The sequence below is a fragment of the Anser cygnoides genome, unplaced genomic scaffold (assembly GCF_040182565.1).
Source record: "Anser cygnoides isolate HZ-2024a breed goose unplaced genomic scaffold, Taihu_goose_T2T_genome scaffold_44_1, whole genome shotgun sequence".
Classification (NCBI taxonomy): Eukaryota; Metazoa; Chordata; class Aves; order Anseriformes; family Anatidae; genus Anser; species Anser cygnoides.
In genome coordinates this window covers 788,844-814,234 of record NW_027103068.1, presented here as the reverse complement: position 1 = coordinate 814,234, position 25,391 = coordinate 788,844, and the positions used below count along the sequence as shown (strand labels likewise).

Here is a 25,391-nt window from a genome sequence, read left to right as displayed (position 1 = left end):
GTGGTGCGGATTGACAGCGCGCGAATCCAATCCCCTCCTTCCGAGCGCTCCGCTCTCACGGTGCGAGGGCGACTGTGGCTTAGAGACCGAGAGGGTGGCTTAGAAACTGAAGGGGGGGGGGGGGCTGCGGATCAATCAGCAGACGGATCCCCTCAGGGAAGGCGGTGCCTTGAAGATGGACGCGGCGGCCAGCCAATCCGCGCCCGCTCTCGTCGAGAAGGCGGTTCGGCGGCGCTGATTGACAGCGCGCGGAGCCAACCAGCTCGGCGAACGCCTCAGGCGCCTCGCAGCTGCTCCGGAGTCACTCCGGTTTGGCCGCGGTGGGCGGCGGGGGGAACGGGGAGGGGGGGGCTTCGTGCCGGGGGGGGGCGGCCGGGGCTGGGCAGCGGGTCTGGGGTGGGGGCAGGGCCTTGGGACAGGGCCTTGGGATGGGGACGGGGACGGGGACAGGGACAGGGCCTCGATGGGGGACGGGCCTGGGATGAGGCCTTGGGACGGGGCCTTGGGATGGGGACGGGGCCTGGGATGGGGACAGGGCCTTGGGATAGGGCCTGGAATGGGGACAGGGCCTGGGATAGGGGGGACAGGGGAGATGGGGACAGGGCCTGGGATAGGGACAGGGACAGGAACAGGGCTTTGGGAGGGGGCCTTGGGACAGGGACAGGGCCTGGGATGGGGACGGGGATGGGAACAGGGCCTGGGACAGGGCCTCGGAATGGGGGTGGGGACAGGGACAGGGCCTCGATGGGGGACAGGCCTGGGATGAGGCCTTGGGACGGGGCCTTGGGATGAGGCCTTGGGACAGGGCCTTGGGATGGGGATGGGGCCTGGGATGGGGACAGGGACAGGGCCTTAGACGGGGACAGGGCCTTGGGATAGGGCCTGGAATGGGGACAGGGCCTGAGATGGGGCTTGGGATGGGGACAGGGCCTTGGGACGGGGATGGGGACGGGGTCTGGGATGGGGACGGGGCCTTGGGACAGCGACAGGGCACGGGATGGGGCCAGGATCTTGGGAGGGGGCCTTGGGACAGGGACACGGGCTGGGATGGGGAAAGGGACAGGGCTTTTGGGGGGGGGGCTGGGACCACAGGGCCTTGGGACACAGGGCCTTGGGACAGGGACAGGGCCTTGGGGTGGGAGCCACTGGGAGGGGTGACTGGGAGCACTGGGAGGGGTGACTAGCACTGGGGGAGCTGGGAGCTGGGGGGGGTTACTGGGAGCACTGCAGCGTGTCCCCACAGGCGCCATGTTTGTGGCCGAAGGCTCCTGGACGTTGGTGGCCCCGGGGCAGCGTCCCCCCCTCGTCCCCCCAGGTGAGTATCCCTGTCCCCTCCTGTCTCCCCCCCCCACCACGTGCCCCCCCCTCCACCCTCCCCACGTGTCCCCCCCCCCCTCCACGTGCCCCCCCGTCCCCCTCCACGTGCCCCCCACCCCCCTCCACGTGCCCCCCCGTCCCACTCCACGTGCCCCCCCGTCACTCCACATGTCCCCCATGTCACTCTACCATGTCCCCTGTCACCCTCCACGTGCCCCCCCCCACTCCACGTGCCCTCGTCACTCCACATGTCCCCCATGTCACTCTCCATGTCCCCCCCACCCCACTCCACGTGTCCCCATGCCACTCCCCGTGCCCCCCACCCCCCTCCACGTGCCCCCACCCCGCTCCCCGCGCCCCCCACCCCGCTCCCCCGCCGCCCCGTGTCCCCTCCTCACCTCCTCCCCTCCCTCCGCAGCACCTCCGGGGCCACCCCCGCCGCCGTCACCTCCCGCCCCCCGCCACCAGCACGACGCCGTCCCCGCGTCCCCGCCGCCGCCGCCACCCGGTCCGCACCGCTGCGCCGACTGCGGCAAGACCTTCGGCGCCCGCTCGCGCCTGGCGGTGCACCGGCGCGTCCACACGGGCGAGCGCCCCTTCGCCTGCGCCCACTGCGGCAAACGCTTCAGCCAGAGCTCGGCCCTGGGCCTGCACCGGCGCCTCCACACCGGCGAGCGGCCTCACGCCTGCGGCGACTGCGGCAAAGCCTTCGCCGTCGCCTCCCACCTGGCGGTGCACCGGCGCGTCCACACGGGCGAGCGGCCCTTCGCCTGCGCCCACTGCGGCAAGCGCTTCAGCCAGAGCTCGGCGCTCGCCCTGCACCGCCGCGGCCACACCGGCGAGCGGCCGCACGCCTGCGGCGACTGCGGCAAAGCCTTCGCCGTCGCCTCCCACCTGGCCGCTCACCGCCGCATCCACACCGGGGAGAAGCCTTTCCCCTGCCCGCGCTGCGGCAAGCGCTTCCGCCAGCGCTCCGGCCTCGTCACGCACCAGCGGGGGCACAAGTAGCCGCGGGGACGCCGGGCTGGTGGCAACGCCAACGCCACCGCCTCCGGGGACGCCGAACGTCCCCGAAACGCCGGACGCGGACGTCGGGAATCCCCTCAGCTCTGCCTACGACGGGAGCGCCCGCGGGGACGCGCGGAAACGCTCGGGGACACCGCCGAAAGCGCTGAATGTCACCGGATCTCCTTCTGGGCGCCCCCCCCCCCCCGGCACCGGTCCCCGAAACGCGAGGCTCGGAGGATGCCCTTAGCCCTGCCCGTCGCTGCGGGGCCGCCACCGGCGCCCGCAGCCTCGCTGCGCGCGCCTGGGGACACAAGAAGCCTTTGGGGACACCGAAAATCGGGGGCCCCCCCCCCCGGTGCCGCTGAAGCTGCCTCCGGGAACCTTCCCGGCCCCCGTCCCACGCGGAGAGCGGAGAATCCCCTTGACTCTGCCCCTTGCTGCGAGGACGCCGCTTGTCACGCGCTCCTGGGGACACCGATAGCCTTGGGGACACCCCGATCCAGGTTTGGACCCCCCAAACCTGCCCCCAGACCCCCCCTTCCCCCCCCCCCAAAAGACCCCCCATCCCCCTGGCAACTGGGGGGGGCAGCACCAGGCCCCTAAATGGGGCGAAAAGGGGAAAAACTGCCCTTAAACACCCCCCTATAACGTGTATGGGGGGGGGGGCGGGTGTCCCCTGCACCCCCGGGGAGGGGGGGGAATCGGGGGGGGGTGGGCAATAGCGGGGGCAGTGGTGGGGAAGGGGTTAACACCATCGAGTCCGGGTCCTCCGAGCAGCGCAGAGCGGCCCCTGGTGGGGCCCGAGTGCTTCCGGGGGCGCGGGGCGGTGTCTGCGGGAGGCTCCGCGGCGGCGTTGAGGTGATTTGGGGGCGGGGGGGGGGGGGGGGGGATTTAGGGGAGGACCCCAAAACTGGGCCCGTTCACTCCTCGGGCTCCCCTCATTCCCAAGACCCCCCCGCCCCCCACCTCAGGGAGCCCCTGACCCCCCCCCTCAGCCCCCCAGCTCTATGACCCCCCCCACGACCCCCTAGAAGCCCCCCAGACCCTCCTGGAACCCCCCAGGACCCTTCTAGAACCTCTCTAGGACCCCCCCCCCAGCCCCATCTACCCCCCTCAGCCCACCCTGCTCCCCCCATTCCCACCTGGGTCCTCCCTCTGGGCATGGGGGAGAGGGGTGGGACACAGGGGCTAAGACCCCCCCCCTCGTAACCCCCTCCCCAAATTGTCCCCCCAGGCCATGAAGCAGCCAGACGAGCAGCTCGGGGACCGGGGCCGGGACGGGGGGACAGCCCCCGGTGGCCACGAAGGTGAGTCCTGCCCCCGAGGGGGGGGGCACAAAGGTGTATTATGGGGTGGGGGGCACAGAGGGGTGGGAGCCTTGTCAGTTTGGGTGATCGGGGGGGGCAGTTTGGGTGACCGGGGGGGCAGTTTGGGTGACCGGGGGGTAATTTGGGTGACCGGGGGGGCAGTTTGGGTGATCGGGGGGTAATTTGGGTGGGCAGTTTGGGTGATCAGGGGGGTAATATGGGTGATCGGGGGGGCAGTTTGGGTGACCAGGGGGCAATTTGGGCGACCGGGGGGGCAATTTGGGCGACCGGGGGGGCAATTAGGGAGCTCAGGGGGGCAATTAGGGAGCTCAGGGGGGCAATTAGGGAGCTCAGGGGGGCAATTAGGGAGCTCGGGGGGGCAATCAGAGCTCGGGAAGGGCAATTAACGCTCCCCACGCCGCCACCCATCTCCGTCCTCCCCCAGGCACCACGGAGCCCCCCGAGGCGGACGCCCCCGAGGGTCTGGCGATGTCCCCGCCGCCGCTGCCGCCGCCCCGCCTTGGGCCGGAGTGGCCCTGGGGGCCGCCCCCCGCGTGCGCCCGCAAGCCCTACAAGTGCACCGAGTGCGGCAAGGCCTTCGGGCAGAGCTCGCACCTGATGCGCCACCTGGGCACCCACACGGGCGAGAAGCCCTACAAGTGCGGCGCCTGCGCCAAGAGCTTCACCCAGAACTCCAACCTGCTCCAGCACCAGCGCGCCCACACCGGCGAGAAGCCCTACGAGTGCGGCGCCTGCGGCAAACGCTTCGGCTGGAGCTCCAACCTCAGCCAGCACCGCCGCCTCCACAGCGGCCAGAAGCCCTTCCGGTGCGGCCAGTGCGACAAACGCTTCAGCGAGAGCTCCCGCCTCGTCGAGCACCAGCGCACGCACACCGGTGAGAAGCCCTACCGCTGCCCCGATTGCCCCAAAACCTTCAGCCGAGGTTCCCACCTCGTCCGCCACCGCCGCCTCCACGCTACCGAACGGGGGCCCGGCCCGGCGCTGGCTGTGCGCCGGGGGCTCTGAGGGGACTCCCCGGGGTGAGGGGAGGAGGCGGCAGCGGTTCTGCAGTGGCCGCAGGGATGGGGTTTGCCCTCTTGGTGCCCGTCGCCGACGGAAGGATTCGTGGAAGAGCCACGACGCGGCCTGTGGCTGCTCCAGCCCTTCTGCGGTGGCCCCTGGGGACGTGGTCGGGCCCTGCCCGTCGTCAACGCAACGGTTTCGGGAGGATCTGTGATGTGGCCGGTGGTTCCTACGGCCCTTCCGTGGTGGCCACGGGGACCTGGTTAGGCCCCGTCGGCGTCCATCGTCAACGCAAGGACTCGGGGAGGATCCGTGACGTGGCCAACGGCTCCTGTGGCCCTCCTGCGGTGGCCACGTGGGGACGTGGCTTGGCCCCCGCGACGCTCGGTATTGTGGGCAACCCCTGCGGGCAAACGGCCACGGGACTGGGGGACAAAAGTGGCCACAAAGGGGAGGACTCATGAGGTGGCCAACGGCTACGCAGCCCTTCTTTGGTGGCCACGGGGCTGCGGTTTGGCCCTTTCGGCGCCTGCCATCAGCGCAAAGACTCGGGAAGCGTCCGCGACGTGGCCAGCAGCCACCCAGCTCTTCAGTGGTGGCCACAGAGATGTGGCTGGGTCCCACCGGTGCCCACTGCCAAGGCGAGGACGTGGGAGGGTCCATGATGTGCCCAACGGGGAGGTGATTTGGCCCCACTGGCGCCCCCCCGGTGGCTCTTGGAGAAGCCGTGTGGGCAACCGGAGGTGGCAGTGGGGCTGAACGCGGACGCGAAGACGTGGGGAGGACCCACGACGTGGCCCGATGGCTTCTGCAGCCTTCCTGCGGTGGCCACCGGGACATAATTTGGCCCCGTTGGCGCCCGGTGTCGTTGCAAAGACTCGGGGAGGCCCAGTGACGCAGCCGGCTGCCGCCGTGGCCCCTCTGTGGTGGCCACATGCCCACGGTTCAGCCCTGTCCATTCATGCACGGACAAGCAGCTGGGGGCAGGGGGGGAGGGGGATTTTTAGGGCAAATAATCGCACTAACGGCACTAAACAAGTCCTTAAAACCCACGTGTTGAGTTCCACCACCCGCCAGCGCCACGGAGCGCGTCTGACCGGCCGCGGCGCGAGGGGACGGGAACCCCGTCATCGGGAAGCGCATCCTGGTCGGGAGGGGACGAGCGGGACGGACCCCGTGTCCCTCCATCTGTCCATCCAGGCCAAAGTCCTCCAGGTTTCACCCCAAAGTGCTCAAAGAGCCCCCCGCAGCACCCTCGCGCCGCGTGAGCACGTCCGGCGCCCGTGCCCTCGGCGTTTGGCCGCGGCTCAAGGCGGTGGCGGCCCTGGCGGCGGTCCCGGTGGCGGCACGGGGTGGGTGGCAGCGGCGTGCCGCTCGAGGAGGGTGCGGTGGGAGAAGCCCTTGGTGCAGAGGCGGCACTGGAAGCGCTCGGTTCGGTGGGTGCGCATGTGGACGTTGAGGGAGCTCTTCTGAGTGAAGCGCTTGCAGCAGACGCTGCACTGGAAGGCGCGGACGCCCGTGTGGGTCACCATGTGCTTCAGCAGGTAGTCGCGGAGGGAGAAGGAGCGCCAGCAGATGGAGCACTGGTGGGGCTTCTCGCCTGCGGAGAGACAAACGGGTCAACGTGGGGCAAGACGGATCAACATGGGGCAAGACGGATCAACACGGGATAAGACGGATCAACACGGGCCAGCGCGGAGCGAGATGGGTCAATTTGGAGCGAGATGGGTCAATTTGGAGCGAGATGGGTCAAGGCGGAGCGAGATGGGTCAACGTAGAGGGAGATGGATCAATTTGGAGCGAGATGGGTCGACACGGAGGGAGATGGGTCAACGCGGAGGGAGATGGGTCAACGCGGAGGGAGATGGGTCAAGGCGGAGCAAGATGGGTCAACGCGGAGCGAGACGGGTCAATGCAGATCAATGCGAGCAATGTGGAGCGACAGGTCAAAACGGAGTGACGCGGTCAACACGGATTGACACAGGTCAACACACGTCGCACAGGACAGCGTGGGCCAACATGGTGCAACGTGGGGCTTCGTGGGTCAGCAGGTCAACGGTGACATGGGTCAACGGACTGGCACGGAACAACATACATCAGCGTGGACCGACGTGGGGCTTTGTGGGTCAACAGGTCAACACAGTGATGGGTCAACAAGGGTCTACACAGCTCAGCATACGTCCACATGGATCAACGTGGGGCTTGGTGGGTAGGTGGTCAGCACGGCGGCAGGGCAACATGGGTCTACACAGCTCAACTTAGGTCAACGTGGACCAACGCGGGTCATTGTGGGTCAAGAAAGAGTGACACGGGTCAACGCAAGTTGACAGCTCGACATGGAGCGACGTGTCAACGTGGATCAGCACAGGTCAACGCATCAACATGGAGCAAGAGAGATGAACCCTAGAAAAACATGGGGCAACGCAGCTCAACGTATGTCAACATGGGTCAACACAGGTCATGGTGGGTCAACAGAGTGACACAGGTCAATGTGGAAGGTCAACAGGGATCAACACATGTGACAGCTCGACATGGAGCGACGTGTCAACATGGATCAACACAGGTCAATGCAGCAACATGGAGCGAGAGAGATCAACTCTAGAACAACATGGGGCAACAGAGCTCAACATACGTCTACATGGGTCAACACGGGTCATGGTGGGTCAACAGAGTGACACGGGTCCAAAAAAGTCAACACAGGTTGACAGCTCAACATGGAAGGTCAACATGGATCAACACAGGTCAACGCATCAAGATGGAACAAGAACAACTCCAGAACAACGTGGGTCAACAGATGGAGGCGGAGCAACGTGGGTCAGCGCAGGTCCACGGGGACCAGCTGAGCGACACGACCCAAGCCCATGCAGACGAACACGGGTCCAGGTGGCTCAAAGTGGAGCGACGCGCGTCCGTACGGCGCAGGCCGTGTCGCTGGATCCGCGCGGTGTGGCGAAGGTCAACGCACGTTAACGTGGGTCAATGCACGTCAACGTGGGTCAAGGTGGGTCAACACAGAGCACACCGGGGGGGGACACGGCCACCCTTGTGTCCCCCCCATGTCCCCCTGCACCCCGTGGCTTCTTGTCCCTACCCCTTACTCCATCGTGTTCCCCATCCACGTTCCTCGTCACCTCCTCACCCTGGACGTCCCCGTGATGCCCTCAACCCCGTCCTCCAGTGTCACCATCTCCACGTCGCCACCTCCCTTGCCCCACGTCCCTCATCCCCCCCGATGATCCTTCGTCATCATCAGAGACCCCCGAGGGACCCGCTTTGTCCCCGCGTCCCCACCGCGTCCCCTTACCGGAGTGGATGAACATGTGCTTGGTGTAGTTCTTGCGGGAGCTGAAGGTCTTCTGGCAGTGGCCGCACTGGTAGGACGGCTCGGGGCGACGCGAGGGACCGGCCCGCGGCACCTTGGGGACCGAGGGGACGCCGCCACTCGTCCCCCCCTCCTCGTAAAGTGGGGGCACCGGGGGGGCGAACCCCAGGCTGTTCCCCGCCGGTGCCACCTCGGCCCCGAAGGCCGAACCCCGTCCAGATGCCTCCAAGCCGCACTCGGGTCCCACCTTGCCCCCGTCCTCGCCTGGCCAAGGCGGCAGGAAAGCATCGGAGAAGACCTCGGGGGCACCAAAAAACGGGGGCTCCTCGGCGGGGAACGGCGCCGGGGGCACCGAGCCTTCCTCCTCGGCGCCCGCCGCTGCCGCCGCCACCTCCTCCTCCTCCTCCTCCTCCTCCTCCTCTTCCTCCTCCTCCTCCTTGACCGGCAGCTGGAGCCTCAACGGCTGCCGCTGCTTGCGGCTGTGACAGCTCGGCGGCCCCAGGTAGCCCTCGGGCTCCGGCGGTGGCCCCAGGAGCTCGCGGAGCTTGCGGCGGGCACCGGGCGCCACCGGCGGCGGCGCCGGCACGCGGGTGGGCGGCAGTGCCTTGGGGCCGCGGCTCTGGGAGATGATCTGGGTGCACTCGTCGATGACCGTCTTGATCTGCAGGATGGAGGCGGCGGTGAGGATCTGGAGGGCTTCCGACTGGGCCACCACCAGGCAGCCGCTGTACATGAACTCCACCAGCTGGCGCACGGCCCCGCTGGGGACGACGGGCGGCACCTCGATGGCCGAGTGGCCCAGGAGCAGCTTGTCGTGGAAGAAGGGGCTGCCGGCGGCCAGGACGCAGCGGTGGGCGCGCAGGGTGGCCTCGCGGATGCGCACGGTCACGTCGCAGAAGTGGCCGCCCAGGCGCTGCCCGTTGAGGGTCTCCAGCAGCGAGCGGCTGAAGTTCTGCAGGTGGATGTAGTGCACCGCCTCCGCCATGGCCGACGGGGGACGATGACGACGGGGGACAACGACGACGGGGGACGACAACGGGGGACGCCGACGGGGGACGACGATGAAGGGAGACGGCGGACGAGGGGACCGGGGAGGCCACCGGAGGGGCGGTCGACGAGGTCCGCAGGTACCTGCGGGAAGAGCAGCGGGGGCTGGGGATGTCGTATGGGGTGCCACCAGGGGTTGGGGACACCTTACGGGGTGTCACCAGGGGCTGAGGACGTCGTATGGGGTACCACCAGGAGTTGGGGACACCTTATGGGGTGCCACCAGGGATTGGGGACACCTTACGGGGTGTCACCAGGGCCTGAGGACATCTGTGGGAAGAGCAACAGGGGCTGGGGACGTCGTATGGGGTGCCACCAGGGGTTGGGGACACCGTGGAGGACATCAGCAGGTCTGAGGACGCCTTACGGGGTGTCACCGGGGGTTGGGGACACCACTGATGACATCATCAGGGCCTGGGGACACTTTATGGGGTGCCACCAGGGTTGGTGACACTGCCAATGACATCACCAGGGTCTGGGGACACTTCATGAGGTGCCACCAGGGGTTGGGGACACCTCTGATGACATCATCAGGGCCTGGGGACACTTTACGGGTGCCACCAGGGCTTGGTGACACCTCTGATGACGTCATCAAGGGCTGGGGACACTTTATGGGTGCCATGAGGGGTTCGGGACACCTCTGATGACGTCATCAAGGGCTAGGGACACTTCATGGGTGCCACCAGGGCTTGGTGACACCTCTAATGACGTCATCAAGGGCTGGGGACGCCTCCTGGGGTGCCACTAGGGTTGGTGACACCGCCGATGACATCATCATGGCCTGGGGACACTTCATGAGGTGCCACCAGGGGTTGGGGACACCACTGATGACTGATGACGTCATCTGATGACGTCCAAGGGCTGGGGACACTTCATGGGGTGCCACCAGGGGTTGGGGACACCTCTGATGACATCATCAAGGGCTGGGGACACTTCATGGGTGCCACCAGGGCTTGGGGACACCTCTGATGACATCATCAAAGGCTGGGGACACTTTATGGGTGCCACCAGGGGTTGGGGACACCTCTGATGACGTCATCAAGGGTCTGGGGACACCTCCTGGGGTGCCACCAGGGGTTGGTGACGCCGCCGATGACGTCACCAGCCCCGCTGACACCGCCCGGGCCCGGCGAAGCCCCCGGGGGCCGGGGCCGCTTCGGGAGTGACGTCACCGCCGGCCGGGTGACGTCAGCGCGGCGGGGGAGGGAGGGGGGCGGGGGCCGCGCGGGGGGGCGGGGCCGCACTCACCTCGCGCCCGCGGCAGCCGCCGCCGGCCCCCGAAGCGCCGCCGCCGCCGCTTCCGGTCCGCCACGGCGCGTCACTTCCGGCGCCGGGGGGGCCGGGGCGGAAGTGAGCGGGGAGCGGGGAGGGAGGGGCGATGGGGGGGGGAGCCGCTCCCCGCACCATAGAGACGGGAGGCCAGGAGGGGCCCCGTAGGGACCCCATAAGGACCCCATAAGGACCCCATAGGTAGACCCCATAAGGACCCCGTAGGCACCCCATAGGGATCCTGTAGGGACCCCATAAAGACCCCATAGGGACCCCATAAGGACCTCATAAGAACCCCATAGGGACCCCGTAGGCACCCCATAGGGACCCCGTAGGCACCCCATAGGGACCCCCTAGGGATGCCACAGGGACTCCATAGGGACCCCATAAGGTCCGCATAGGGACCCCACAGGGACCTCATAAGAACCCCATCGGGACCCCATAAGAACCCCGTAAGGACCCCATAGGGATCCTGTAGGGACATAGGGACCCCACAGAGACCCCATAGGGACCCCGTGGGGCTGCAGACCCGTATAGAACCCCATAGGCGCCTCCACAGGGACCCACAAACCCTGCAGGCTCCATTGGGGCCTCTTAGGGCCCCAGTCCCCTATGGAGATCTGTAAGGACCCTGTTGGTACCTATAGAACCCTGTACGGACCTTCTGGGGCAGAGTCCCCCGTAGACCTTATAGGGACCCCTGTACAAACCCTATAGGACTGCAGCCCCTTTTAGGCCCTCGTAGGGGCTCCATAGGGAAGCCCCCTGTAGAGCTCCATAGGGCTAGGATCCCTTCCCCCTGCCAGCATCCCCCTATAGGTTCTGGATCCCCTATAGACCCCCTTTGAGCTGGGATTCCCTCTAGACCCTTACAGGTCCTGGATGCTTTATAGATCTCCACCTGAATCCCCTATAGGTCTCTATAGGGCCCAGATGGCTTGTAGATCCCCGTAGGGGGGACCCTCCTGGACCCTCTGTAGACCCCTACAGGATCCATGTAGGTCCCTATGTCACATGTAGGTCCCTATGTCACCTGTAGGTCCCTATGGTTACGCACATAGGGTCTGACTTTCCTATAGACCCCCTATAGAACCTGGATCCCCCACAAACCCCCTTGGGGTCCCCCACAGGGTCTGGGTCCTCTATAGACCTCCACAGGGATCCCCACAAGGCCTGGACTCCCCATAGACAGTATAGGGCCTGGATGATCTAGGAATCCTTACGGGGATCCCTATGGGGCCGAGATCCCCTATGGACTCCACATGGGGATCCCTATAGGGTTACCATCCCCTATAGGCCCATACAGGGGTCCCCCTATAGACTCCACGGGGCCCGCGTGGCGGTGTCACTTCCTCGCCCAGGTGTGGCAGGACTCCCTGTGCCCTGTGATGACGTCACAGCTGTGGCAGACCCCGCACGTGTCGGCCCGTGTCGGCCCGTGTTACTCCGTGTTGACCCACCTTGACCTGTGATGGTCCGCGTTGACCCATGTTGACCCGTGTTGACCTGTATTGTCCTGTGTTGGGCCGTGTTGACCCATGTTCACCCATGTTGACCCATGTTGAACTGTATTGACCTGTGTTGACCCATATTGACCTGTGATGGTCCATGTTAACCCATGTAGACCTGCACTGATCCATGTTGACCCATGTTGACCTGTGATGACCCGTGTAAATCTGTGTTGGCCCATGTTCACCCATGTTGACCCATGTAGACCCGTGTTGACCCATTTTGACTTGTGGTGGCCCTTGTTGGCCTATGTGGACCTGCGTTGATCCACCTTGACCAATGTAGACCCGTGTTGACCCATGTAAATCTGTGTTGACCTATCTTGACCCACGCTGACCTGCATTGATTCATGTTAATCCACCTTGACCTGTGTTGATCCACACTGACCCATGTAAACCCGTGTTGACCCATTTTGACCTGTGTTGACCCATGTTGGTCCATGTGGACCTGCATTGATCCACGTTGAGCCCTGTTGACCTGTGTTGACCCATGTAAATCTGTGTTGACCCGTGTTGACCCATGTTGACCTATGATGGCCCATGTTAACCCATGTAGACCTGCGTTGATCCATGTTAACCCATGTTGACCTGCGTTGATCCACGTTGACCCATGTAGACCCGTGTTGACCCATTTTGACTTGTGATGGCCCATGTTGGCCCATGTAGACCTGCGTTGGTCCGTGTTGACCCATGTAGACCTGTGATGACCCATGTCGACCTGCGTTGATCCACATTGACCCACGCCACTCTGTGCTGCTCCGTTTCACCCCCTGGCCACCTGTGTTCATCCGCGTTGACCTGTGTCAATCTCTGTTGTCCCGCGTTGACCCAGTGTTGATCCACGTTCACGCCTGGTGCCCCACGTCACGGTTGATCCCCGTTGAGCTCATTTCCCCCACGTTGCTCTTTGTTGACCCATCCCAACCCATGTTGATGTGTGCTGGCCCGTGTTGGCCCGTGTCGGCCTGTGTTGGCCCGTGTCGGCCCGTGTTGGCCCGTGTCGGCCCGTGTTAACCCGTGTCACTCTGCTGCTTCGATTGGACCCATGCAGACCTGGGTTGACCAAAGTCAACCTCCGTTGACCCGTGTTGACCCATGCCGACCCGTGTTGACCCGTGCCAACCCGTGTCAACCCGTGTCGACCCGTGTCGACCCGTGTCGCTCCGTGTTCCTCCGTTTTGACCCATGCCAACATCACTCTACCATGCTTGGGTGCCCCATGGGGGTGCTTGGGTGCCCCGTGGAGGTGCTTGGGTGCTCCAGGAAGGTGCTTGGATGGTCAGGGGAGGTGTTTGGGTGCTCAAAGGAGGTGTTTGGGTGCTCCAAGAAGGTCCTTGGGTGCCCCGGGGGGATGCATGGGTGCTCAAAAGATGCTTGGGTGCCCCAAGAGGTGCTTGGGTGTCCCAGGGACATGCATGGGAGGTGCTTCAAGGATGATTGGGTGCCCAGGGAGATGCTTGGTTGTCCCGAGGAGGTATTTGGGTGCTCTGCGGAGGTTCTTGGGAGCTCCAGTAAGGTCCTTGGGTGCCCCCAGGAGGTGCTTGGGTGCTCCAGGGAGGTTCTTGGGTGCCCCTGGAGACGCTTTTGGGCCCTGAGGAGATGCTTGGGTGCCCAGTTATACACTTGGGTGCTCTATGGAGGTCCTTGGGTGCTCCATGGGGATTCTTGGGTGCTTCAGGTAGGCTCTTGGGTGCTCCAGGGAGGTTTTTGGGTACCCTGGAGATGCTTTTGGGCCCTGAGGAGATGCTTGGGTGCTCCAGGAAGGTCCTTGGGTGCTCCAGGAAGTTTCTGGATGCTCCACAGAGGTCCTTGGGTGCCCCTGGAGATGCGTTTGGGCCCTGAGGACATGCTTGGGTGCCCAGTTATACACTTGGGTGCTCCAGGGAGGTCCTTGGGTGCTCCATGGGGATTCTTGGGTGCTTCAGGTAGGTTCTTGGGTGCTCCAGGGAGGTCCTTGGGTGCTCCAGGAAGTTTCTGGGTGCTCCAGGGAGGTCCTTGGGTGCTTCAGGTAGGTTCTTGGGTGCTCCAGGGAGGTCCTTGGGTGCTCCAGGAAGTTTCTGGGTGCTCCAGGGAGGTTCCTGGGTGCTCCAGCAAGTTTCTGGGTGCTCCAGGGAGGTTCTTGGGTGCCCCTGGAGACGCTTTTGGGCCCTGAGGAGATGCTTGGGTGCCCAGTTATACACTTGGGTGCTCTATGGAGGTCCTTGGGTGCTCCATGGGGATTCTTGGGTGCTTCAGGTAGGCTCTTGGGTGCTCCAGGGAGGTTTTTGGGTACCCTGGAGATGCTTTTGGGCCCTGAGGAGATGCTTGGGTGCTCCAGGAAGGTCCTTGGGTGCTCCAGGAAGTTTCTGGATGCTCCACAGAGGTCCTTGGGTGCCCCTGGAGATGCGTTTGGGCCCTGAGGACATGCTTGGGTGCCCAGTTATACACTTGGGTGCTCCAGGGAGGTCCTTGGGTGCTCCATGGGGATTCTTGGGTGCTTCAGGTAGGTTCTTGGGTGCTCCAGGGAGGTCCTTGGGTGCTCCAGGAAGTTTCTGGGTGCTCCAGGGAGGTCCTTGGGTGCTTCAGGTAGGTTCTTGGGTGCTCCAGGGAGGTCCTTGGGTGCTCCAGGAAGTTTCTGGGTGCTCCAGGGAGGTTCCTGGGTGCTCCAGCAAGTTTCTGGGTGCTCCAGGGAGGTTCTTGGGTGCCCCTGGAGACGCTTTTGGGCCCTGAGGAGATGCTTGGGTGCCCAGTTATACACTTGGGTGCTCTATGGAGGTCCTTGGGTGCTCCATGGGGATTCTTGGGTGCTTCAGGTAGGCTCTTGGGTGCTCCAGGGAGGTTTTTGGGTACCCTGGAGATGCTTTTGGGCCCTGAGGAGATGCTTGGGTGCTCCAGGAAGGTCCTTGGGTGCTCCAGGAAGTTTCTGGATGCTCCACAGAGGTCCTTGGGTGCCCCTGGAGATGCGTTTGGGCCCTGAGGACATGCTTGGGTGCCCAGTTATACACTTGGGTGCTCCAGGGAGGTCCTTGGGTGCTCCATGGGGATTCTTGGGTGCTTCAGGTAGGTTCTTGGGTGCTCCAGGGAGGTCCTTGGGTGCTCCAGGAAGTTTCTGGGTGCTCCAGGGAGGTCCTTGGGTGCTCCAGGGAGGTCCTTGGGTGCTCCAGGGAGGTCCTTGGGTGCTCCAGGAAGTTTCTGGGTGCTCCAGGGAGGTTCCTGGGTGCTCCAGCAAGTTTCTGGGTGCTCCAGAAAGGTTCCTGGGTGCCCCTGGAGATGCTTTTGGGCCCTGAGGAGATGCTTGGGTGCCCAGTTACACACTTGGGCGCCCTTGAGAGACGCTTGGGTGCTCCAGGGAGTTTCTTGGGTGCTCCGGGGAGGCGCCCGCATCCCTCGGGCGAGGGCTGGCCCCCGATGCCGCCCGACCGCAGCCGGCGGGGCAGAACCGATGTCCCCGGCCACCTGGGTCCCCTGGGGGGTGGGCGGGCTCTGGGTACAGCCCCGGGGGGGGGGGGGGGGCCGAGGGGGGTGGGAGGTGCCCTGGGTCCTCCCGTGCCCGCGGCGGCGGTGGCACCGGCAGCGCCCAGCCCCGGCCACCAGTCCCCAGGCTTGGCACCGTGGGGACAGGGCGAGGCGAGGGGACACCGCGGTGGCACCTGCTACCCTCCTGACCCCCCCCTCCTCAGAGGGACCCGGGCGTGAGGGATGTTATTGTAGGGTCTCCTCAGCTTCTCTTGTTTTTGTAGGGCCCCCCCCCAAGTTTGGGCTATGGTGGACGAGGGCACCCCCAGACTGGCACAGGTGAGTGGGGACTGGGGGGGGGGGGGGGCATTTTGGGGATTTGGGGACCCCCCCCACAGTGACTCAGGGGACCCAGGTGTTTAGGGGGGACCCAGGTGACTGGGGGGGACACAAATTGGGGGGGGGGGGGGGACCCAGGTGATTGGGGCGGGGGGGGGGAATCCCAGGGATTTGGGGGAGCCCCAACCAGGGCACCCCAGTGTTTGGGGTGGGGGGGATGTAGGGATTTGGGGAGCCCCCACCCCGGAAACCCAAAGATCTGGAGGGGGCACCAAGGGATTTAGGGCACCCCCCCCACCCCCCCCCCAGGGTTGTTTGGGGGGGGGACCCAGGTGTGGGGGGAGGACCCAGAGGTGGGGGGGCACCGGGGTGGGGAACGGGACCCAGGTTTCCAGCTGGGGGGCAGCAGGGATTTGGGGGATCCCCCCCTCCCAAAGTTACCCGGGGGGGGGGCAGCAGGGATTTGGGCCCCCCCCCCATCACTTATAGGACCCAGGGACCCATCCCCCTTCCCCTTCCCTTACCAGGGCCCCCGGGCGCCCCCCCCCCCCAACCACGGCCCCGCTGGCCCCAGGCCAGGCCCCGGGGCTGGAATTGGGACACGGGGCGGGGACGGGGACCGGGGCGTCCCCAAGCCGCCGCTCCCCTCCCCCCACCGTGGGAAAGCCCATCCCCCACCCAGGGGACCCCCCCCACCCCCCCCACCCCCCCCACCCCCACCCAAGGGACCCCCGGGTCCCCTGCCCCCACCTCCCCTTGTGTCCCCCCCCCGTCCCCCCCCTAGGCCCAGCGCCGGAGGGACCTGGAGGCGGAGCTTCGTGACCTCAGCAACCAGGTGGGAGGGGCCTGGCAGGAGGGGCGGGGCCTGGAGCTGCCCGTCACACGCCAGGCTCCGCCCTCCCTCGGGTCAGGGGGCGGGGCACGGAGCTGTCACTCACAGCCTTGTGCCCCGCCCCCCCGTTAGGTGGCGGCGCTGGGGCGGAGCCTGGCGCAGGAGAGGGGGCGGAGCCTGGCAGAGGGCGGGGCTCTGAGGGCGCTGGAGCTGGCGGTGGGCGGAGCCCAGGCGCGGGTGGGCGGAGCCTGTCGGGCCCGGGACCGCGCCTGCGAGCGGCTGCGGCAGCAACAGGTGGGCGGGGTCAGGCCTCGGGTGGGCGGAGCCTGGAGGGGTGTGGCAGGGGGGTGTGGCCTGTAAAGGGGCGGGGCTTACACGGGGCTGGGGGGGGTGTGGGCGGGGCTTCAGGGGGTGGGCGGGGCCTTTGCGAAGGGGGGCGGGGCTTTTGGGGTGGGCGGGCCTTACGCAGCCCCGCCCCCCAGGAGGCGGGGCACGGTCTGTGGGCGGAGCTGGAGGCAGCACGTGCCGCCCGAGAGGGGGCGGAGCTTCGGGCGCAGGAGGCGGAGTCACGGCGCCAGGCCCGGGAGGCGGAGCTGGAGCAGCTGCGGCAGGTGGGCGGGGCTACAGGGTTGGGGGCGGGGCTACGGGGTTTGGGGGCGGGGCTAAGGGAGGCTGGGGGCGGGGCTAAGGGAGAGGGGGGCGGGGCTACGTGAGGGGGCGGGGCTGTGTGGGAGGGGGTGGTGCTATCCGACCAATGGGAGGGTGTGTAGGCCCAGTGGGTGGGGCTAGAGGGCCAGGGGCGGGGCCAATTAACCAGGGGGGCGGGGCTAAGGGCTGGCGCTTGTGGGAGGAGCTTACGGGGGGGCGTGTCCATCGTGGCTCCACCCCCAGGCGGTGACAGCGGCCCAGCATGCCCGGCGGCGGGCGGAGCAGGAGCGCGACGACATGGCCGCCCGCATGCCCCGCCCACCCAGCCCCACGTGAGTGCCCGCCCGTGGCCACGCCCCCCTCCCTGGCCACGCCCACGGCCCCTATACATGGCCCCCATAGGCTGCCCGCTATAGGGTGCCCCCACTGCGTGGCCCCTATAGCCCCCATGATGCATCCCCTATAGCACCCATTGGTGCATCCCCTATAACACCACAGAGCATCCCCTATAGCCCCCACAGCCTGTCCCCTATAGCCTCCATAGCCTGTCCCCTATAGCCCACGTCATATCCCCTATAGCCCCTACAGCCTGTCTCCTATAGCCCCCATAGCCTGTCTCCTATAGCCCCCATAGCCTGTCCCCTATAGCCCACGTCATGTCCCCTATAGCCCCTACAGCCTGTCTCCTATAGCCCCCATAGCCTGTCCCCTATAGCCCACGTCATGTCCCCTATAGCCCCCACAGCCTGTCTCCTATAGCCCCCATAGCCTGTCCCCTATAGCCCACGTCATGTCCCCTATAGCCCCCACAGCCTGTCTCCTATAGCCCCCATAGCCTGTCCCCTATAGCCCACGTCATGTCCCCTATAGCCCCCACAGCCTGTCTCCTATAGCCCCCATAGCCTGTCCCCTATAGCCCACGTCATGTCCCCTATAGCCCCCACAGCCTGTCTCCTATAGCCCCCATAGCCTGTCCCCTATAGCCTCCATAGCCTGTCCCCTATAGCCCACGTCATGTCCCCTATAGCCCCCACAGCCTGTCTCCTATAGCCCCCATAGCCTGTCCCCTATAGCCCACGTCATGTCCCCTATAGCCCCCATAGCCTGTCCCCTATAGCCTCCATAGCCTGTCCCCTATAGCCCACGTCATGTCCCCTATAGCCCCCACAGCCTGTCTCCTATAGCCCCCATAGCCTGTCCCCTATAGCCCACGTCATGTCCCCTATAGCCCCTACAGCCTGTCTCCTATAGCCCCCATAGCCTGTCCCCTATAGCCCACGTCATGTCCCCTATAGCCCCTACAGCCTGTCTCCTATAGCCCCCATAGCCTGTCCCCTATAGCCCACATCATGTACCCTGTAGCCCCCACAGCCTGTCTCCTATAGCCCCCATAGCCTGTCCCCTATAGCCCACGTCATGTCCCCTATAGCCCCCACAGCCTGTCTCCTATAGCCCCCATAGCCTGTCCCCTATAGCCCACGTCATGTCCCCTATAGCCCCTACAGCCTGTCTCCTATAGCCCCCATAGCCTGTCCCCTATAGCCCACGTCATGTCCCCTATAGCCCCTACAGCCTGTCTCCTATAGCCCCCATAGCCTGTCCCCTATAGCCCACGTCATGTCCCCTATAGCCCCCACAGCCTGTCTTCTATAGCCCCCATAGCCTGTCTCCTATAGCCCACGTCATGTCCCCTATAGCCCCCACAGCCTGTCTCCTATAGCCCCCATAGCCTGTCTCCTATAGCCCACGTCATGTCCCCTATAGCCCCCATGGTGTGTCCGTATAGCCCCCATGGTGCTTCTCCTATAGCCCCCAAGGCATGCCCTCTACAGTCCTATAGTGTGTACCTATATTCCCCATGGCACATCCCCTATAGCCTCCCTGACGTATGCCCTGTAGTCCCCATGCCATGTCCCTTATAGACCCCACGGTGTGTCCCCTGTAGCCCACGCAGTGCATCCCTTACGGCCCCCATGACACAGGCGTCATGCACATCCCCTATAGCTGCCATGGCATGTCCCTTATGTCCCCTATATTTCCCCCGGCATATCCCTTATACCCCCCATGGCACATCCCCTATAGCCCCCATGGTATTTCCCTGATATTCCCCATAGAATGTCCCCTATAGCCTCCATGGCACATCCCCTATACCCCCCATGGCACATCCCCTATAGCCCCCAGGGTATGTTCCCTATATTCCCCATGGCACATCCCCTATACCCCCCATGGCACATCCCCTATATCCCCATGCCACCTCCCCCGCAGCAAACCCTCTATAGGCCCCACACTGCATCCCCTACACTCCCCGTGCCCCGTGACCCTCTTGCAGCCCCTATAGCCGCTATGGGTGCAGGGGGGGCCGGGACCCCAGGGAGCTGCAGGCGGCGCTGGCGGAGCTGCGGGAGCACAACCGGGAGCTGCGGCAGCGCCTGCACCAGCGGCACGAGCAGGTCAGGCACCTATAGGGCACCTATAGGGGGCACCTATAGGGGTAGCCATGGGGGACGTATAGAGGGTACCTATGGCAGGTCTTGGGGGTTGTCTGTTTGGGGCTTGGGGCACCTAGAGGGAAGTTGGGGGTGCACCTATAATGCCCGTAGGTGCACCTATAGGCAATATATAGGGGGGACGTATGGTGGGGACGTATGGGAGGATCCTATGGGCACCTACAGAGGGCACCTCTAGGGTGGGGCATATGGGGGGACGTATGGGGACGTGGGAGGAATTTATGGGGGGGGGGCACGTATGGGGGAATTTATGGGGGGACATATAGGGGGACCTGGGAGGAATTTATGGGGGGACGGTGAGGGAGGGTGCCTATGGGGGAACGTATGGGGGACATATAGAGGGGTGCAAAGGGGGGGGCGTACAGGGGCTGGGGGGTTGGGGGGGGAGGAGGGGCACGTCTGGGTGCTGTGGGGGCACTTTTGGTGCCGAGGGTGCAATTTTTGGGTCCGGCGGGCGAATATTTGGGTGCTATTTGTGCATTTTTGGGTGCTCTGGGTGCCTTTTGGGCGCCGTTGGTGCATTTTGGGGCACAATGTGGTGCATTTTTGGGGCATTTTGGGGCACCGTGGGTGCATTTTTGGGTACTGTGGATTGGTGCATTTTTGGGTGCATTTTTGGGTGCTCTGGGTGCCTTTTGGGCGCCGTCAGTGCATTTTGGGGCACCGAGGCTGCCCCCAGGCACTGACTCCCATGGGTGCAGGCGCAGGAGCTGCAGCGGGCGCTGGTGGGGGCTCGGGCACGGGCTCGGACGGCAGCGGGGGCGCGGGCCCAGCTGGAACGGGAGCAGCGGGGGCTGCGGGGGCGGCTGCAGCACCCCGGGGTGCCCCCGCACCCGGCCGAGGCCGCCCTGCGCGCCCGCTGCCTCCACCTCCAGGAGCTGCTGAACCGCGAGGCCGGGTGAGCAGCGGGGTCCCCGGGGGGCTGGCGGTGGTCCCGGGAGGTCCAAGGTGGGCCCAGGGTGGGCTTGGGTGGCCCCAAGGTGGGCTAAGGTGGGCCCAGGGTGGCTCCGGATTCCCCCAAAGCGGACCAGGAGTGGTCCAGAGGGGCCCCAAGATGGGTTCAGGGTGGTCTTGGGTGGCCCTGGGGTGGTCCAGGGTGGTCCTGGGTGGCCCAGGGTGGTCCAGGGTGGTCTTGGGTGGCCCTGGGGTGGTCCTGGGTGGCCCAGGGTGGTCCAGGGTGGTCTTGGGTGGCCCTGGGGTGGTCCAGGGTGGTGTTGGGTGGTCCCAGGCTGGTCTTGGGTGCGAGGTGGTCCCAGGGTGGTCTTGGGTGGCCCAGGATGTCCCAGGGTGGTCTTGGGTGGCCCTGGGGTGGTCCGGGGGGGTGCGAGGTGGTCCCAGGGTGGTCCTGGGTGCCTCAGGGTGGTCCAGGGTGGTACTGGGTGCCCCCAGGTTGTACCACCATTTGCCCCGGGGTGTCCTCAGGGTGCTCCGGGGTGCCCCAACGGTGGCCCCGGGGTGGCCGTGGGGTGACCTTAGCTCACGGTGCTCCAGGGTGGTCTTGGGGGGGGTCCCACAGTGCCCCTGAGGTCCCACTTGCCCGTGGGTGCCGTGGGGGTGCTGTGGGGCACCCATGGGTGCCGTGAGGGTGCTGTGGGGCACCCATGGGTGCCGTGGGAGCGTGGGTGCCGTGGGGCACAGCCATGGGTGCTGTGACGCGGGGCACACGGGGCACCCATGGGTGCCCATGGGGCACCCATGGGTGCCGTGTGGGCACCCATGGGTGACATGGGACACCCATGGGCCATGATGCCGTGGGCATGGGTGCCCATGGGTGCCGTGGGGGTGACGCGGGGCACCCATGGGCACAGGGCGCGGGCGGCGCTGGCCCGGGCATCGCGGGCGGCGGGACGGCGCCTGCGGGTGCTGCTGGCGGAGGCCGAGGAGCAGCGGCTGCGGGGGGAGCGCTACCGCCTGCAGGTGACGTCATGGGTGTGACGTCATCACTGGGGGGGTGACGTCACGGGGGTGGGGGTGACGTTATGGGGGGGGGGGGGCATCACGTCACGGGCGTGCGTGTCGCCCGCGGGGTTCCCTGAGCGGGCTGGGGGAGGGCGGTGTGGAGGCGTCACCCTCTGTCACCCAGTGTCACCCCGTGTCACCCCACGTCCCCTGGGTTTCCCCGCAGTGGCGGCACGTCCCCCCGTGTCCCCCCGAGTCCCCCCGTGTCCCCATGCCCCCCCATGTCCCAAAGCCACGTGTCACCCCATGTCCTGTCACCCCATGCCCTGTGTCCCCGTGTCCCCACACCATGTCCCCCAGTCCCCATGTCCCCCCATGTCCCCCCATCTCCCCCTTGTCCCCGCACATGTCCCCATTGTCCCCCCCCCATCTCCCCCCATGTCCCCATGTCCCCCCATGTCTCTCCCCTATGTCCCCCCATCTCCCCTACGTCCCCCCCACGTCCCCCCCCCATGTCCCCCCATCTCCCGCTATGTCCCTCCTGTGTCCCCCCCCCCATCCCTCCCCCATCCCCCCAAGGTCCCCCCATGTCCCCCCCATGTCCCCAATCTCCCCCATGTCCCTTCCATTGCCCCATGTCCCCCCCATGTCCCCCATCTCTCGCCTGTGTCCCCCCCATGTCCCCCCCCATGTCCCTTCCATGTCCCCCTTGTCCCTCCATGTCCCCCGTCCATCTCCCCCTATGTCCCCCCATGTCCCCCATCTCTTGTCCCCCCCATATGTCCCCCCCCATGTCCCCCCATGTCCCCCATCTTGTCCCTCCTGTGTCCCCCCCATCCCCCCAAGGTCCCCCCATGTCCCCCCCATGTCCCCCATCATCTCCCCCCGTCCCCCATCTCTCCCCCATGTCCCTGTCCCGTGTCCCCCCCCATGTCCCCCCCATGTCCCCCATCTCTCCCCCATGTCCCCCCTCTTGTCCCCCCATCCCCCCATGTCCCCCCATGTCCCCCCTCCCCCATGTCCCCCATCTCCCCCACGTCTTCCCCCCCCATCTCCCTGTCCATCACCCCCTGTCCCCCATGTCCCCCCCCCATCTCTCCCCTATGTCCCCCCATGTCCCTTCCATCTCCCCCTTGTGTCCCCCCCATGTCCCCCCCCCCCCATCTCCCCTATGTCCCTCCTGTGTCCCCCCCCATCCCCCCAAGGTCCCCCATGTCCCCCCCATGTCCCTTCCATCATCTCCCCCCGTCCCCCATCTCTCCCCCATGTCCCCCATGTCCCTTCCATGTCCCCCCATGTCCCTTCCATTGCCCCATGTCCCCCCATGTCCCCCCATGTCCCCCATCTCCCCCATGTCCCTTCCATCTCCCCCACGTCCCTTCCATCTCCCCCATGTCCCTTCCATGTCCCCCCCCATGTCCCCCCATGCCCCCCGTCCCCCATCTCTCCCCCATGTCCCCCCCCTTGTCCCCCCCTCTCCCCTATGTTCCCCCCCCTTCCATGTCCCCCCCATGTCCCCCATCTCCCCCCATGTCCCCCATGTCCCCCCATGTCCCCCATTGCCCCATGTCCCCCCCATGTCCCCCATGTCCCCCCCATGTCCCCCCATCTCTCCCCCATGTCCCCCCCACGTCCCCCATCTCCCCCCATTTCCATTGCCCCATGTCCCCCCCATGTCCCCATCTCTCCCGTGTCCCCCCCCCCATGTCCCCCATGTCCCCCCATGTCCCTTCCATCTCCCCTTTGTCCCCCCATGCCCCCCCGTCTCCCCCCCATGTCCCTTCCATTGCCCCATGTCCCCCCCATGTCCCCCCCTCCCCTTGTCCCCCCATCTGTCTTCCCCCCCCATATCTCCCCCATGCCCCCCCCATGTCCCCCATCTCCCCAATGTCCCTTGTCCCCCCCCATGTCCCCCCATGTCCCCCATCTTGTCCATGTCCCCCCCATGTCCCCCCCATGTCCCCAATCTCCCCCATCCCTTCCATTGCCCCATGTCCCCCCCATTCCCCCATCTCTCCCCCACGTCCCCCCATCTCCATCTCTCCCCCCATGTCCCCCCTCTTGTCCCCCCATCTGATGTCCCCCATGTCCCCCATCTCCCCCATGTCCCCCCCATGTCTCTATGTCCCTTCCATGTCCCCCCCATGTCCCCCATCTCCCCCTTGTCTTGTCCCCCCCATGTGTCCCTTCCCCCCATGTCCCCCCATGTCCCCCGTCTTATCCCCCCCCCCATCCCCCCAAGGTCCCCCCCGTGCCCCCCCCCCAGTGTCCCCCCCATGGGTCCCCACACCCCGTGTCCCCCCCCCCTCGCCCCGTCCCCGCAGGCGGAGGCCACCGAGGCGGCCGAGCGGGCGCTGCGGGACCAGGTGGCGGCGGTGGCGGCGGGGACGGCGCGCGTCGAGGCCCAGGGCCACCGCCTGCGCCGGGCGCTGGACGACGTCGGGGACGGCGCCGCTGCCACCGCGCGCCGCGTGGCCGCCCTGCGGGCCCGCCTCAGGTGGGTGCCCGCGTCCGTAACGCCCGGCGGGTGCCTACGGGCCCCTGTGGCACCCTATGGGCTGCCTAGAGACCTCTGTGGGCCCCTATAGCACCCTATGGGCTGCCTAGAGTCCCCTGTGGGCCCCCTATAGTACCCTATGGACTCCCTAAAGATCTCTGTGGGCCCCTATAGCACCCTATGGGCTTCCTAGGGCCCCCTTCTGGGCCCCTATAGCACCCTACAGGCTCCCTGGAGACCCCTATGGGCCGCTATAGCACCCTATGGGCTTCCTAGAGACCCCTGTGGGCCCCTATAGCACCTTATGGACTCCCTAGAGACCTCTGTGGGCCCCTATAGCACTCTATGGGCTCCCCAGAGACCCCTAAGGGCCGCTATAGCACCCTATGGGCTTCCTAGGGCCCCCTTCTGGGCCCTTATAGCACCCTATGGGCTTCCTAGGACCCCCTTCTGGGCCCCTATAGCGCCCTATGGGCTGCCTAGAGACCTCTGGGGGCCCCTATAGCACCCTATGGGCTGCCTAGAGTCCCCTGTGGGCCCCCTATAGTACCCTATGGGCTCCCTAGACTGCCCTGTGGGCCCCTATAGCACCTTATGGACTCCCTAGAGCCTCTTTGTGGGCCCCTATAGAAACTTACGGCCTCCCTAGGGCTCCCTGTGGGCCCCCATAGCATGTTATGGACTCCCTAGAGACCCCTGTGGGCCCCTATAGCACCCTATGGGCTTCCTAGAGCCCCCTGTGGGCCCCTATAGCACCCTATGGGCTTCCTAGAGCCCCCTGTGGGCCCCTATAGCACCCTATGGGCCCTATGGGCTTCCTAGAGAGCCCCTGTGGGCCCCTATAGCATCCCATGGGCTTCCTAGAGACCCCTATGGGCCCCTATAGCACCCTATGGGCTCCCGAGAGGCTGGGGGGGGGAGGGGAGGGCTGTATATGGCCAGGGGGATTATGGGGGGGGGGGGAGTGTATATGGCCAGGGGGATTATGGGATAGTGGGGGGCTCTGGGGGGGCTGTATGGGGCCAGGGGGATTTATGGGATTGTGGGGGGGGGCCGTATGGGGCCAGGGGGATTATGGGACAGTGGGGGGGGGTCTCTGCCCCCCCCCCCCCCCCCCCAAAAAAAATCCCCTGGCTGCCCCCAGGTGCGACCCGCTGACGCTGTCCCGCACCGTGCGCCGCATGCTCCGGGGCGAGGACGAGGACAGCGAGGACAGTGAGGACAGCGGGGACAGCGGGGACAGCGGGGACAGCGGGGGCGGCGGGGACGGCGGGTCCCCCCCGTGGGCCCTCGGGGAGCCCCTCGAAACCGCCCCCGGCCCCCGGGGGGGGCCTCGAAACCGCCCCCTGGTCCCAGGGGGGGCCTCGAAAACCGCCCCCAAGGAGCCCTAAAAGTGGCTCTGACCCCATAGAGCCCCCCCCGGGACCCTCCTG

General features: G+C 66.2%; 3 protein-coding genes across 4 annotated transcripts; 2 read left to right on the top strand and 1 right to left on the bottom strand.

Annotated features, from left to right (window-relative positions):
- Positions 1-185: 185 nt before the first annotated feature.
- On the top strand, positions 186-5,655 carry LOC136789345 (endothelial zinc finger protein induced by tumor necrosis factor alpha-like). Its single transcript, XM_066989410.1, is given in 4 exon segments — positions 186-320; positions 1,244-1,315; positions 1,736-2,340; positions 4,200-5,655. Coding segments are annotated over 3 exon segments (1,131 nt in total). The 5' UTR covers positions 186-320; positions 1,244-1,248; the 3' UTR covers positions 4,659-5,655.
- Positions 4,402-25,391, top strand: LOC125181373 (myosin heavy chain, embryonic smooth muscle isoform-like). The gene is made up of 11 exons (XM_066989366.1): positions 4,402-4,527; positions 15,521-15,575; positions 16,360-16,410; positions 16,540-16,701; positions 16,890-17,018; positions 17,299-17,387; positions 19,385-19,505; positions 20,264-20,460; positions 21,371-21,479; positions 23,786-23,958; positions 25,103-25,391. Exons 2-11 carry the CDS (start codon positions 15,543-15,545, stop codon positions 25,347-25,349), a joined length of 1,311 nt encoding a protein of 436 aa, XP_066845467.1. The 5' UTR covers positions 4,402-4,527; positions 15,521-15,542; the 3' UTR covers positions 25,350-25,391.
- On the bottom strand, positions 5,695-10,357 carry LOC136789325 (zinc finger and BTB domain-containing protein 45-like). 2 transcript variants are annotated; one of them, XM_066989367.1, is made up of 3 exons: positions 10,273-10,357; positions 7,960-9,108; positions 5,695-6,255 (listed from the first exon to the last, which is right to left on the bottom strand). In XM_066989367.1, the coding sequence occupies exons 2-3, from the start codon at positions 8,960-8,962 to the stop codon at positions 5,963-5,965; spliced, it is 1,296 nt and encodes a 431-aa protein (XP_066845468.1). In that variant the 5' UTR covers positions 8,963-9,108; positions 10,273-10,357; the 3' UTR covers positions 5,695-5,962. The 2 variants fall into 2 exon arrangements, with proteins under 2 accessions (XP_066845468.1, XP_066845469.1); XM_066989368.1 differs by having other exon boundaries at positions 7,960-9,129; positions 10,273-10,302.

Coding starts and splice junctions, on each gene's coding strand:
- LOC125181373 (XM_066989366.1), top strand. CDS start 15,543: ATGGTGGACGAGGGCACCCCCAGACTGGCACAG. Junction 19,506..20,263: donor TGCACCAGCGGCACGAGCAG/GTCAGGCACCTA, acceptor CCATGGGTGCAG/GCGCAGGAGCTGCAGCGGGC. Junction 23,959..25,102: donor GCCCTGCGGGCCCGCCTCAG/GTGGGTGCCCGC, acceptor GGCTGCCCCCAG/GTGCGACCCGCTGACGCTGT.
- LOC136789325 (XM_066989367.1), bottom strand. CDS start 8,962: ATGGCGGAGGCGGTGCACTACATCCACCTGCAGAACTTCAGCCGCTCG. Junction 6,256..7,959: donor GCACATGTTCATCCACTCCG/GTAAGGGGACGC, acceptor GTCTCTCCGCAG/GCGAGAAGCCCCACCAGTGC.